At 41.3% G+C, this 14,860-nt stretch overlaps 1 protein-coding gene across 1 annotated transcript; it reads left to right on the top strand.

Annotated features, from left to right (window-relative positions):
* The first annotated feature begins 690 nt into the window (after window positions 1–690).
* Window positions 691–8,970, top strand: LOC147894889 (uncharacterized). The gene is made up of 4 exons (XM_087384237.1): window positions 691–933; window positions 7,201–7,545; window positions 7,883–8,249; window positions 8,337–8,970. The coding sequence occupies exons 1-4, from the start codon at window positions 691–693 to the stop codon at window positions 8,510–8,512; spliced, it is 1,131 nt and encodes a 376-aa protein (XP_087240363.1). The 3' UTR covers window positions 8,513–8,970.
* The last annotated feature ends 5,890 nt before the right edge of the window (window positions 8,971–14,860 follow it).

The raw sequence follows: 14,860 nt of genomic DNA, 5'->3' as shown, positions 1-14,860 counted from the left end.
TACAATGCGTAACGATGCAAGAACTACGGCCAAGTTTCTTTATGAGAGCATTTTCACATGCTTCGGACTACCTATCGAGATTATGAGTGACCAAGGCATGCATTTTATCAATGAGGTCATTGAATTCTTGCTTGATGAATTCATGATTGTGCATAGATGTTCTGCACCCTATCACCCGCAAGCCAATGGTCAAGTTGAGAGCTCTAACATGACTATTTGCACTGCCTTGACTAAAGTAGTAAGTGAATCAAGGACGGATTGGGAACAGAAGCTACCTTTTGTTTTATGGGCGTATTGTACAGCTTATAAAACAGCGGTTGGAGCCACACCCTTTGATCTAGTCTATGGAATTCATGCTATCCTACCCATGGAATTTTTGTTGCCCACTCTTTGAGTGGCACAGGAACTCAATTGGACAGGACATGAACTCTCTGAGCGACTAGAACAATTGGAGAAATTGGATGAGACTCGTCTCCTTGCAGTTGTGGGCATGTACTAGAAAAGCGCCGATGCAAATATTGGCATGACCAGAATGTGAAGACAAAACGGTTTCAGAAAGGTGATTTAGTCTTGCTATACACCCTGAAGAAACATAAGTGCAAGCTTAAACACCAAGGCCTAGGGCCATTTGTGGTGTCAGAACTCAACACGAGTGGCGCAATGAGGTTAGAAACACTAGAAGGTGTACCCATGGGTGATTACATCAATGGTAGTCGCCTTAAACGTTATGAAGAGCCCCTAACGGATGACTTAATGCAATGCCTTCACATAGCACAAAATCGGAAAGAAAGAGAAGCTCTATTAAAACGCCAAGCACAAGAGGAGGTTGAAGCACGGATTGCAAAAATGACAGAGCATCGCAAGGCAACTGTGTTGACTATCCAAGCAAGTGCACTTGACGACCTTGTAGACCCTTTCCATATCTGTATGCAAGTTGTCATGCAAACAGCCTCATATGTTGCATATGCTTTCATTGATTCGAGCGCAGATTGCAATGTTTTGTCATATAAATTGTGGGAAATGCTAGGGCAACCCCAGCTTACTAAGACTCACGTAGACTTTCAGAGCTTCTCAAAAGCGGGAAACACCATGCCTTGGGCAATGCACTCTCAAGATTGCTTTCCAAGATCAATCGATGCATGCAAATTTTCATGTTGCTAACAAAGAGCAAGCATTGGTCGATGTTGTGTTAGGTAGGCCATGGATCTGCCAAACCAATTGTCAACTAGACTAGAAGACCAAATGGTACACCATGAAGGTGAATTCTGTACGCATTACAGGTCCTAGCGTGCCACCAAACCCATCTTTCCAAAAGTTGGAAACTAGTCCAAAACTACATGCTTCTGAAAGTTCACAAATGCACTGGATTGTTGACACAGCTAGCAATGGCACGCATGGATGGCATGTTCCAATCTCACTTCTACATGCACAAGGCTATGTCAAGAAACAATGTCATTCAGGATAAATCTGGCTACCAAGAGCTTCTTACATGCGCTTGTCAAAACCCTTCCAGACACAAAAAAACTCTAACAAGCCGTACCCCATAGGGAACAACTCCAATAACCAGGCTTATGCTCCATGTTCTCACAAGTGTTGGATTCCTAAATCCCCATTACAGGCACAAGGCTATTGTCTAGGCGCAACCCACATTTGGGTTCCCAAGCAAAAACAAACACTGCAATAGTGCGACAAAGTGCCAGCCGCTGCCACTCACAACCATCAAGAAGGAAATCAATGAGCTATAGCACTTGCGAAAACTTCTGTCACAAAGAACCTCGAGTACACTCCATAACAATGCAACAAAAGGCTAACACGAGTGTTACCAAGAGGGTTTGCCAGCAACAACCTCCTGCAAAGTCAACAAAGCAGAAATGGGTACCAAAACTTCCATCTCTCACAAAAGGCCCCATTTCTACAATATTGGCACCTACATGAGAAGGGAAAGGCAAGTGGATTCCTGAGATCCAGCCTCCTTTGAAGATCAGCCCACTCCCTACAGTGGAAGCTTCCACTTCACAAATCCTCAAAGCTGACTTCAACGTCTCACCACTTCCCTTAAAGGTGGGCAACACTGCGCTTCAAGTAACAATGGTAACAAGAATGACCATCAAAGAGAGGGCTCTACGGCTCCAACAACAACTCTTTGGGATCTCTTCCATTTAGGGTTCACACTAGGAAGGAGGGAGGTTAATCTACACTAAGATGCTAATTGCACTCTTGCAAAAGTTTACTTTACTATAGTGCAGTTAACCCAACTTTTATTTGCCAGGTATTTCATTATGGACCGATGGTTGGATACTTGTGGACCATGTGTTGCTCCAATTAGATCACATCCTAACCACCAAGGGGGACATAGTATTCCATCCTTCCATACACATTCACGCTTTTTCTATGCACTTGTGGGAGAAGATTGCTGTGGACGACATTTTGTAGATCTATTTTATCAGCAGTATCACCCTTTTCCACACTGCAATGATTGTGCCCGTATTGTGTTAGGTGCAGCTTCTCACACATGTTGGCAATGTCGTACTTATTTTTGACGCTATAGCATGGGAATGATGCAAAAAATTATGGGAGTCACACCCCAGCGCCATAGAATATTGGAAGTAATTGTTCCAGTACGTGGACCCAATCAAAGGCGACTTCCAGAAGAGGCAACCGCACAGGAATGGAGAAATGACACTCTTAGCTTGTTAGCCCCTCCAATTTTGCAGACCCTTCTTCCCCAAGAATCCTCATGTGTATTCTGGCAAGAAGTGAGTGAGTACCTTAGTCAATTTGGAAATAATAGATGCCTTGTCAACCTCCCCACTGTACCCATGCCATATTATAGCGAGGAAGTACTTCTTCCTCTACCACCTTCTCTAGAGGCCGGCTTTTGTACAGGATTATCCTTGCATCCTGAAGTGATTGATGTTGTGATTCCAGCAAAGGCAGATACAGATCCACCACTAGTGCAAGAGTAAGATTATGAACTCCACAATAAGATCAACAAGCCAGGGCACTTTTCTTCCACTGGGTTTTTTCCCCTCGGCTATATTCGGTGTTTGGCACCAATAACAAATTTCATTTTTGTCTTTTCTTGTTTTTGTTAATAATACATTTGGAAGAGATTTGAGCTAAAAAGAGCATACAAAGATGCTCCAATAGTCCATGTTCCATGCACCCAAATTAGGAAGGGGGGAGCGATGCAATACTTACAATGAGCAACGAGCAAAAAGACTCAGTCTGCAAATCAACAATGCATCAAGACAACCGTGCAACATCAACGAGCACTACAACAAGTGTATTCAAATCATAATCTTTTGTGTTTATGTGCTTTTCATTTTTGCATATATTGTTTGCATGCTCAGACATAGTTGGCTGGTTTAAGTTTTAGTTGTTACGATGTGGTGAGTGATTTCTAAGTTCTTAGACAACTTAGTAGTAGGTATTTCTATTTGAAGACAGTGTAGGACATATGCCAAAAGAGTATGCCAAGTTCTTATGCTCTAGAAGTATACTAGTTATCTCTAGTGGTAGCTACCTCTTAGGTATGGGCTAGGTGCTAGGATAAAACAAAAAATTTTTTACAAAACATATGCCCTAAAAATATATCAAGAAGTAACTTTGAGATATGACATGTTTACGGCCATGTGGAATAGTTGGTAGGACCTTGGGTTGCTTAGCACCTTGGGGCCGATGCCTTGGTTTCCATGGAGTAAACATTGATGTCTAAAATATTAAGAAGAAGACACACAAGGACTCTATCGCCTTGATAGATGTTGGTAGGACTCTTGGGTACATTATGGGCCCTAGGGACCGATGCTCTCATCTTCATGGGGTACTCCTTATATCAAAAAGAAAGAAAGGGTCAGTCGCCTTTGAGATACTTAGCGGACTTTAGATTCTCTTGGCGAAGGTCTATTGGCCATTGCTTGGGTCTCATTGGGATGAAACCTTACTCTTTATACAGCTAAAACTGATAACTCTCTTGAATCTTATGTTCTTTACACACAAAAAAAGTCCAATCACCATCGTTTATATGTAGGAGTGGGTTGCCACTTAGGAATAACTTAAACACTTGTAGGACATTGAGACTGCGGTCATAACTTGAGGTATACAATCATACTTGCCTTTGCATAGCACTCTCTACCACTTAGTCTCACTTTGACTAGTCTTTAATTGCTTCTTTTAACACACTTTAAAACTCTAATTGGCCTTTCACTTGCATACTCACATGTGTGATTGTCATTGATGATTGTTTTCTTTCAATAAAGAGGCTATTCTTGTTCTTCTTTGTTTTTGCAGCTTTTGTTTCTATCGCGCCCGAGGACATGCACAATTTAGGAAGGGGGGAATGTTCCACGGTGAATGTTCCATGGGAACACGGAACATGGATTATGGAGAGGAGCCGGATGCAATTAATGAGAGAGAGTGGGATTGTAGCCATAGGAACGGGAAGACGCACACAATTTTTCCATATTTTTGTGCCCAAGTGTAATGTAAATCATTTTAGGCCAATGTGGATTCTAAATGATAGTTCTATGTGTATTAGGCAAGGCTCACTTAGTGGGTTTTCCGCCCATGTGTGAAAGAGGCCTAGGGTTAGTGGCATCTCTATAAAAGAGATGTTAGCTAAAGAAAAAGGACTTTTTGGCCATTTCTTAAGCTATTGAGTAAGCTCTTGAGCTCTCTAGCAATGGCAACTCTCTAACTCTCTCTATTGTACTCAATGAGCATTGGCTCCATTAATCTATGAGTAAAGCTTCATTTCCATTTCTTAATCTCTATTAGCTTCATTGAAGTAGATTAGTCTATGATTAATTGAATGCTTCTTGCTTTCTCTTGTGAATGCATGCTTGTTGTGTGTGTGAAGTCTCCATTGATGCGTGCTCTTGCCCACTTCAATGGCAATGAGCTAATCATGGATTGACTCTCTCTATGAGCTTGTGAATGTTATGATTAATGCTTGCTTAAGCTTGTGGATTAGTGAATGCACACTAATTAGTTTGCTTGCATTAGGGAAAGTTAAGATTCAATCAATGCTTGAGTAGGATTAAGAGATTGTTATGCATTGCTTGTCTCTTGGTTAGTGTAGTGCATGGGATTGAGAGATTGATTGAGATGCTTGAATGGTTAAATCGTCTAGTGGTTGTCGTGTGTATGTGAACTCTCCCACAAGGGATAAGCCTTCATGCACTAATCGGGTTGAGTCCTCGGATTGACATTGTGTTTTCTAACACATTTGTTGATCGGTTGAACTCTATTAGCACTATGTTGAACGGTAGAGAGCACTGCTCCACAGTGTGTGTGTGTAGCTAAATGAATGCATTAGCCACTATGTTGTTTCTATCACATGCTAGCACTACTAAGTGTATTGATTAAAAGGAAATCATAAGTGTCATTAAGGTTAGTTGCTAAAAGAGCTAAGAGTATATACTTGGTATTTGACCTAAAAGAGCTTAAAGCAACTTGATTGCATTGCTAAAAGAGCTAGTGTAAATACTTGTAATCTTCCCTAAAAGAGCTTAAAGCAAATTTGATTTCAAAACGAGTCTCCCACCACATGAGACCAAATCAATGCATAGCCAACAAAAAACAAGTCACTATCCAAATGGCTATCAAATCGACATAACAATGCATACAACTACCAAAAAACAACTAGCATATACAACAGAAAAGCCAAAATAGTGTCAGTGAGCACAATGTCATAAACTAAACATATAACATATGCACGTACGTCCACCAAATACGCTCTGTGCCAATTGCAGGTAACCAAGAGCAAACATTATCACTATGCCCGTGACTCATGGATTGGAGGAAACTCTCACCGGAATGGCAATCGAGAGTAAAGTGTAGAAAACCTATGCTCAAAGTAACTAAAGAAGACAACACAACTCACCGGATAACGACCAAATGAGAAGTGACCACAAATGAATACATGTAGAGAAGAAGCTATTGTAACGAAAGCTGTACTTGTAACTTGCACGTGTAATTGCCTATAGTAGCTACTATATGCTCACAAAACAATGCTCAACCACAATAGCATACCTCAATAGAGCAAGCGTTTCTCTGAACACTGTATGCATACACTACTGTAGTAGCAAATCTACTACACCAAACACCTACTAGACACCTATGTGTACGTGTAACCTGTGGGAGCAAGAAAGTGGGCTATGGAAGCACACAATGGGTTACCCAAAACACATGTAATGCATAGATCGAGAACACCTGTGAAACTAGGCAATGTGGGCACCTGCAGGGCATGTAGTAGGCATGGCATATAAGCTATGCAATAGGCACAAGCTGGGCAGGCAAAACGCGTGAGACGGGAGGAGTAAAAGAGGGCTAACTTTGCCACATTTCAAGGGCTCAACTATAGCTCCTTTGGGTGCTTTTGTGGCTTGCAAATGATGGCCCAAAGCTAAGGCAACTAAGGGGCATAGTAGGGGGCAAGCATGGGCTGCAATAATCCTCCAAAATAGCCCTAAAATTAGCCCCAAAATTGCCCTAAAGTCAGCCCCAAAACAGTTCTATTCTCAACCCAAAACTTGGCTGCAAATTACCTTCACTTGAGCTGCAAATTACCTTCACTTGAGCTGCAAATTTTGCACAAAAATCTTATGCAATGCATGCACCTTCTCCCATACAATAATAATCACAATGAATAAGTGGCTCACAATGTATACTATACACTTGAGTGTCAGTGAGTAAATTAGTGTGATGGGCGGCGGCCAACATGGTCAGCAACCCAACAAACTAGAGTATACTATACACTTGAGTGTCAGTGAGTAAGTTAGTGATGTGGGTGGGCACCTGGCCAACATGGTCAGCAACCCAACAAATCAGAGTACAACATTACATTAAATATACATACTAAGAAGATTGCTAGTAGAGTCTAGTAGGAAAGCCATGATAGTGATCATAAAGTCATTACCATGGGCACCCAAATAGGTGGTGTTTGATGGTTGTTAACATTGCTCATAATCCTAGGATACTTTAGGGATTATCGTATCCCCCTTTTTAACTCTTCTCTAATAAGTCTCAAAATTTAGATTTTGAATTTAATTTTCCGTGCAAACTAGGAAAAAAGAGATTGGGTGTAGCGGCAAAATGGATCCAAAACTTGCCTTCTTATCGGATTGAGAAATGCTAGCACTCGGCTGTACTGTGAGCGTTCCGAGATATACGCACTTATGGAAGGGGGCTGCCTTGCAGCGGAGGGCTTCTTGCTGTGGGGCTGGGGTGAGACGCGGGAAGGGGCCGACGCCACCGCCGGCGCGGTGCAGCAGCGAAGGCGAAGGCGAAGGCGAAGGCAAGGAGGGAGAAGAAGTGTGGAGCCTGGAAGGGCAGGTGGAGAAGATGCTGGGTGACGGAGAAAAAGGGTGGAGCTTGGAAGGGCAGGTGGAGAAGATGCTGGGTGATGAAGAGTCGAAGGCTCTCATACAAGACCTCAACGCAGCCGTGGAGCGGGTGGCAAAAGCCAGGAGAGATTTGGATGCCTTAGACGAGCAGCAGCGGCGTATGTCCTTTACCGATAACTTAAGTGCTGCAGATTCCCTGGTATGCCACACCTAATAGTGCTCAACATCATGAGCTTATGTGGGGGAAGCACTGCATACCTAGCTAGGTGCGCTGGGGCATGGTGGGCAGTGGTCCCCGTACTCCACTGCATACGGGCGGTGGGGAGGTTGGCTGTATGTGGTGTGGGACAGGGGACTGCAGATATGCAGTGGGGAGGCACCCTATACCTAGCTATATGTAGTGGCCTGTGCCCATTGCACCCAGATAGGTGTGCAGTGCATTGGTAAATGTGTGAAAACTTCATGTGCATACTCGTTTAACATCCTAGTAGTACTGATGGTGAAGGATGTAAAAAATGCTTGCCCTCCTCTTGAAGGTGGAGGAGTGCCAAAGAAATGTCTTTGAAGCGGAACTCGAAGCGAAGAACGCGGAGATTGCACTTGTGAGAGCACGAGCAGGCAGCAGCATCATGGACTTAGAGGAGGAGGAGGGGGCCATTGATAGAGATATGGAACGTGTGGAGTCGGGCAAGGCGGCGGGGGTGGCAGGTGTGGTGGGTACCCTGGCAGGACTGCCCTTCTTTTCAGCAACGATTACGGATGCAGTAGAGCTGGCTGTGAGTGCAGGAATTGTGTTTGCTAGCTGTTGTGTGTTTGGGTTAACCTATCGATATGCGGTAAGACGAGACCTCAGAAACACGCAACTCAAGGCTGGATGTGTAGCTGCGTTTGCCCTTGTCCGAAGTATGCTTCTACCCTCCTTTTGAAGCCACTGTTTTCTGCTTCTAGCTAGCTGTATGTGATTGACGCATGCTGTATTTTCTCATGCAGGTCTTGATGTGGTTAGGCTGCTTGTTACTGTTTCGCCTCAGAATGCATCAGAACAAATTCTCGAGGGATGCTTATTTTCTGCAGAGAGCATTACAGTCTTTGCCTTTGCAGCAGTCAGTTTAGAATACTGCTTCCAACAAGGACTTGTCAGTCCTTTCCCTACGAAGCTGCGGTGAGGCCACGGTAACAGCCAAATTGAAGACATTTGTTCTTGCAGATCTCATTCCCCAACAAATCTGTTTACACTTGTAAAGTTGAGGTGCCCTGCTTTTGTAATGTGGCGAGGCTTTTCTAATGCAAGAGGGATCGACTCCTAAAGGACTTCAGCAGTGGTGAAGTTCATAACATGTTTGTATAGTATTTTCCAATAGTTGCTGCTTTTCAGAATTTTAGGTCAAGGTAGTGCACCTCCACGCACTGTTTTCAGTGTCTGTGTTCTCAGTTTCAACACAAGAAGTTTTGGACATTTTCCCACGAAAATTCCCATCTTGTGAATTACAACAACATCATGAGCTTCTTCAAACAAGGTGTAGCATACCTAGCTAGGTGCAGTGGGGGGCAGGGGGCTGCCAGCCCCCGCGAGCTAGGTATGCAGAGCCTTGTCTGTAGAAGCTCATGATGTTGAATACTGTAAGGAAACAAGAGGGGGCCTTTTTCCCACAAGGGAAAATGCCCCAAAACTTCTCGTGTAAGTTGTCCTTTAGAAGCAATAATATATGTGAAGTGAACAGAAATGGAAGCAAGTCAGCTGTGCCTGGCGTCTCTCCTCCAGAGAAATTGTTCCATGGGGGCATCAAACCAAGATCAGCGGGCGCACCAAAATATGCTAATGGTCATCCAATAAAATGACCTCACTGCCCATTATCGAATTTTTTCTGACGTTGATTGTGGTGTCTCAGAAAACGTGGACGAGGTCCATCCAAAACTGTATGGTGGACGAGGTACACCCAAAATTGGAGAGGCTGTCTGGTGATGCCTTTAACAGCCTGGCGCTGATAAATAGGGTCTGCTGATTGTGCCAGCTCAGTCAGGAGGCTATCAAGTTGGTATGCACTAGAGAGATAAATGGATGGCTCGACCTGTCACACCAGTTTTTTCAGTGCAGGGCGGGGCCTCAATAGTGAGCAAGACAAGTGCTTGTTTATCATCATTAAGAGAGATTGTATAGGTTGATGCATGAGAATTCCGACGAGTGATGGTGACTTCAGATGGGGGAGAGCTCTACATGTAAGCATTCCTAGAATTTTCTTGCAAGCATTCATTTGCTGAATCTGGAATGCGATGCTGGGATGCTGACATGTAACCTGCTGATCATACAGCTGAGAATTCTGTTTTGTGACCTAGTATCCATGATGGTCCGTGAATAGGTGAGAAGTGTAGGAAGTGAAGTAGCACCAAAGCTATTGATCATGTTGCAATCCCATGGTTGTTCTTGTCAGGCAACTATTTAGAACAGCTGAAGAGGTGTGCAGTCATTGGGTCAGCATATTTAGTTACGTGTGGCGGTTCCCTGGCCCCAACGATGCCTAGCCAGGTATGCTGTGCCTCTTCTGCAGACACTTATGACGTTGTTGTAACTGAGTATGGCTGGAATTGTATGTTGTCTTGTGTTGGTTAGTGCGTAGGTCTTTTGTAACATGATACACACATTCTATGAGACTTTGACAATCAAAGTTGTTATTAGTGCCAAATGGAGTTTTGCACTCCTGTTTGACAAGGAACAAGCCAAGATTGTGTAACAGATTTACCATGCTCAGGGAAACCTTTTTGTGACTCGTACAATCCACTCTTGAAAGTGATCAAACTCAAATTTCTCACCATTGGTACGCAGTTTGGTGCCTTTCCTACTAATATATATTTACCATGTGGAATTGAAAGTCAAGCTCTTTGAGCATTATACCACCCTATTGTTTTATACTTTTCAACTTGTTTTGATTTGAGAGTCATTTCACTCTTTTGTGTTTAAATACTATCTCAAATTTGGTTCTACAAAGATAAGGATGTTACTTTTTAAGAGGATGAAATATTTCAACTTACTCTCACTCATGCATCAAGTTTGTGGGTGGTCAACCTTCTTGCTTTCAAATTTAGTTAGGCATTCCTCTTGTACCAAAGCAACCCCAGCAACTTCCTCAGTTGCAATTACTTACAAAATAGGTGCTACAATAATCCAACTTATTTTTTTTTTCTCATCGGGTGAATTCTATCTAAAAAAATTGATTTTACTATTTGTTCTCAAATTATTGATACTAAAATGGTAATATGAAGTCCTTCTACCATGTTGTAAATTTAGAACCTACTTGTGAGAGGGGTGCACGTACTTCAATTTCCAAAAATGAAATGTGGATAAGTTTGGTGCTACTCTCCTCTTAGCCTTTTTAGCCCAAAAGATACCTTTTTTCATGTGATTTTGGTTAAGCGATTGTCTCAACTCGGCTTGGCCCCACCAATGCTCACACAATTGTCGCACCTTTGCCATGGGCTAAACCCTTGAGCTTGAACCTTGGTCTTGCTTGTCGCACTTAAGCCCTTGTTTCACACGAGTATGGGTCTTGTCTAGTAGCTTTCCTTGGACCCGTCAAATATTAATGGACCATTTCTAGCATGTGCTCCCCCTTTCAAAGCTCATTGTCCTCAATGATCAGCTCTGGGAAGTGTTGAGCTTCCTAGGTGGCAGCTGTCAAAGAATGATCTTTCCAGGCATTAGAAACTCTCGGAGAATACGATTGTGAAGTCATTTTTCTCTCTGATCTAGTATCTTGTCTCAACCATGGTCTACCGTATCTTGTTCCTATTGGGAAATGATACCATCTATCAAATTATCATCACGTGATATAATTTTTTTTAATCTACTAACATGGAATACTAGATGGATACAACAACCAGGTGGCAACTCTAGACTATACTCCACATTGCAAAGCTTTTAGATAATCTTCCACGGTCCACAATATCGAGGAGAATGCCTAGGACATTTTCCAGTAGATAAAGAAGTAGACTTGCCAGCACGTGGAGAAAAGCTTTTTCTCCTTCTTTAAAAATCCTAATTGATTTTTTCTTGTTAGCATAAAATTTAGCACTATCAACAGTTTGTTGAGTCTTAGCTTCATCTAACTTTAAATTCTGTTGCATCTTGCGAAGAAATTCCACCGCACTAGAATATTTCTTAGCTGTGCCTATAGTATCCAGAGCAAATGGATACATACTATAATTCATCTCAAAAGGAGACAAGTCCGTCACCTTGTTAGGTCTGTTATTATCAGCAAACTCTAGAATACGAAGGTATGTATCCCAATTTGTTTGCTTATTAGACACATATACTCTTAATATATCCTCTAGGATTTGATTGACCCGCTCAATGTGACCATTAGTCTCTGGATGATCTCCATTGCTCATGTTAGAGACACTTTTAATTTGTTAAAAACATGTCTCAAAAAATGGCTAGCAAACCGTACATCCCTATTTGATACTATGGATGTAGGTAAACCATGTAATCTAAAAATATTCTAAATAAATAAATCTGTTACCTATGGAGCTTCCACAATTTCTCTTATAGCAATAGACTGAGCCATCTTGCTCAAGTGGTTAACCACCACTAGAATAGTATTTTTCTGTCTTTGGGTTCTCAGTAACACCACGATAAAATCCATGGATATACTTTGCTAGTTTGATTCCGAAATCTATGAAGGATTGAGTAAGCCAGGAGCTTTAATTATTTTTGGTTTATTAACTTGACACTAGAAGCATTATTGGATATACTTTTGGACATTCGTATACAAATGTGACCACCAAAATGTTCATCTAACAAGTTGTACTATTTTATCTCATCTAGAATGTCCAATTGAAGGACTATTGTGGTTCTCTTTTATGGCTCTCATTCGTAGTTCGTGTGCACAAGGAACACAAATCTTTCCTTTGCGTTCAATGAATCCGTTCTCCATTGAGAAATTAGAAAATGCACTTGAAAGAACAGTAATAGGTGAGGAGTTAGAGGAGATTGGCTCATCCATAATCAAAGAATCGTTCTTGTTTCTCTCAGCTACTTGCTATAAATTAGGATCCTCTAATTGTTCTTTTGTGATTTGTTGAAGCAATGAGCTTTCTTGTGTGGTAAAGCTCATATTGTATAGCAATCTAGACAAAGTATTTGTAACAACATTGTCCTTGCCATTACAATGTAGAATTTCATATATGTAGAATTTCCATATGAAATTCTTACATCAATTCAATCCATCTGCCTTGTCTTTCTCTAATTTCAGGTTGGTTTTATAGAAATACTTTAAAGTATGGTAATTGTATAGCCCTTGAATTCTGCACGATGTAGATAGTGTCTCCAAGTCTTTAGTGCATAAATGATTGCATAAAGCTCTTGTTCATGCACTAGCCAAAGTTGTTGAGCTGGAAAGAGCTTCTTACTCTCAAAGGCTACCATCTTGGTTAAGGACTGCTCCAATGGCTATGCTCCTTGCATCCATTTCTAGCTCAAAAGGCTTCTCAAGATCTACAATCTTCTAAGTTAACCAGAGCCATTAAAACCACTTGTTTCAACGTATCAAAACTTTCTTGTTGCACACTTGTCTACACATAAGGGACCTGTTGCAACAAATCGAATACAACTGAATGAATTTCCTATAAAGTCCAAAGAGTCCCAAAAATGATTGTAGGACCATAACAATCTTTAGTACCACACCAAGCGAGAATAACTGAAACTTTCTTGTTGGGATCCCATTAATAGAGATAATATGACCTAAATACTCTATTTTGGTCAAACATAGAAAGTCTTTTCAAAGTTGGCATAAAGTTGAGTTTCACGCAAAGTTTGAATGACACTAAACAAATGGAATTCATGTTCTTGCATGCTCTTGCTATAGACTAGCACATCATCAATGAAATCCACAACAAACTTACCCATAAATGATCTAAGAATATCATTCATTAACATCATAAAAGTTGTTGATGCATTTTTCTTTCTAAAAGGCATAACAAGACATTCGTATTGACCAAATCTAGTTTTGAAAGCAGCTTTATATACACATCTTCTCTTACCCTTATTTGGTGATAACCACTTTTAATATCTATCTTGCTAAAATAGTGGCCCCACTAAGAGCGTCTAAGAGATCATATATTTTGGGCATTAGATAATGATGCTTTATAGTTATTTTATTCAAGGCTCTATAATCTACACACATGCGAAAAGAGCCATCTTTCTTTTTAACTAATAAAGTTGGACCTGCAAAAGGTGAATAGCTTGGGCGAATCAATCCTTTGTTACTAAGGTATTCATCCCTTCTTGACTTCATTCTCTTCCTTTAGGCTCATCCAAAAGGGTGGTCTAGCCCCCCACAAGATTCGCTCTTGGAATGAGCTCTACCTTGTGCTCCACATTGTTGTGAGGATGTAAACCAAGAGGCAACTCAGTTTTAAACACATTGACAAACTCTACTCTTATCTTATCAGAAAGTTCTTGAGCATTTCTAGTAGAGTTTTCACCCACTGTCGGATCCTCAAACTTAGAAATATTAACAATGTAACAAAAGTAAATGTACTTATAGTCTAGCTTGAGCATCTTGGTTGCACGTAGTAGCTTCACATTTGATGAGAAGTCATGCTCCTCTTCGCGAATCAACAATCTGTGGCACTCATGCTCGAACTGAATAGCGTTGGTAAAATAGTAAATGACTAGTTTCTTCCACACATGCCATTGCTTGCTAAGAATGAGTTTGTCGAACCTTGCAAGCTGGGTTATCTCAAAATCCAATCTGTCCTCGTAGAACTAGATCTGGAAGCGGAGAACTACCAGATCCCACACTTCCATTCCATTGCTGTTAGCCAACTCCATTGTATACGTATAATTTGAAGGCTGCATGGGGAGTTTAAGATTTCTGAAAAGATGAGAACTAATAAAGGTACCAATAGTTAGTGTGAGCTCCTCAGTGCTCATAGGTGTCCTATGTATTGCGGCCTTTTTTGTCAAAGATAGGTTTTTGGTATGCAGGCATTGCCAAATTACACATATTCACAGTGTATGTATAAGACATTGTGTGTTCGCTTAGTTCGGACAAACTCAACAATAGTTGTGTGTGACAGAGAGACTTTCATTTTGGATATATTTTGAATGTGGTGGATATATCTGGCAACTGCATAGCCTTTTGTTGAGGGTCATTTGTGAGGTTTTGTGAAGCTATCATACTCTAAGCATGGCATAGGAGTACGATAGTGGATTAGGTATAGGAGTGATCCCTTGACATCCCCACTATATGCATTGACATTAGGATGTATGCTTATGTGGATAGATCAGTGATTGGATTGCATATTGCTTTCTAGATAATGTATCATTGTTTCTTCTTCGTATGCATATGCCATTTTATGCCATGGTTAGAGTTTGACACATTGATTGGCAGATAGTGATAGAATTAGCCATTCAAAGTGAGCACTTTGTGTGCTAAGATTAATTTTTATAGTTGATAGATTGCTCCTATTATAGGGGAGACTCTACTAAATTTTTGCCAGCATGTAGTCAAGGTTGC

This window comes from Dipteris shenzhenensis, chromosome 13, assembly GCF_047967505.1.
Source record: "Dipteris shenzhenensis isolate YYH24624 ecotype China chromosome 13, Dip_SZ_1.0, whole genome shotgun sequence".
NCBI lineage: Eukaryota > Viridiplantae > Streptophyta > Polypodiopsida > Gleicheniales > Dipteridaceae > Dipteris > Dipteris shenzhenensis.
Note: the sequence above shows the minus strand (reverse complement) of the source record. Positions and strands in the feature narration are given on the sequence as shown.

Excerpts from the sequence above, each read along its gene's own strand:
- LOC147894889 (XM_087384237.1), top strand. The coding sequence starts at position 691 with ATGGGTGATTACATCAATGGTAGTCGCCTTAAACGTTATGAAGAGCCC. Across the intron at positions 934-7,200 it reads CTTTCCATATCTGTATGCAA|CGGAGGGCTTCTTGCTGTGG; the intron begins GTTGTCATGCAA and ends GCTGCCTTGCAG. Across the intron at positions 8,250-8,336 it reads TGCGTTTGCCCTTGTCCGAA|GTCTTGATGTGGTTAGGCTG; the intron begins GTATGCTTCTAC and ends TTTCTCATGCAG.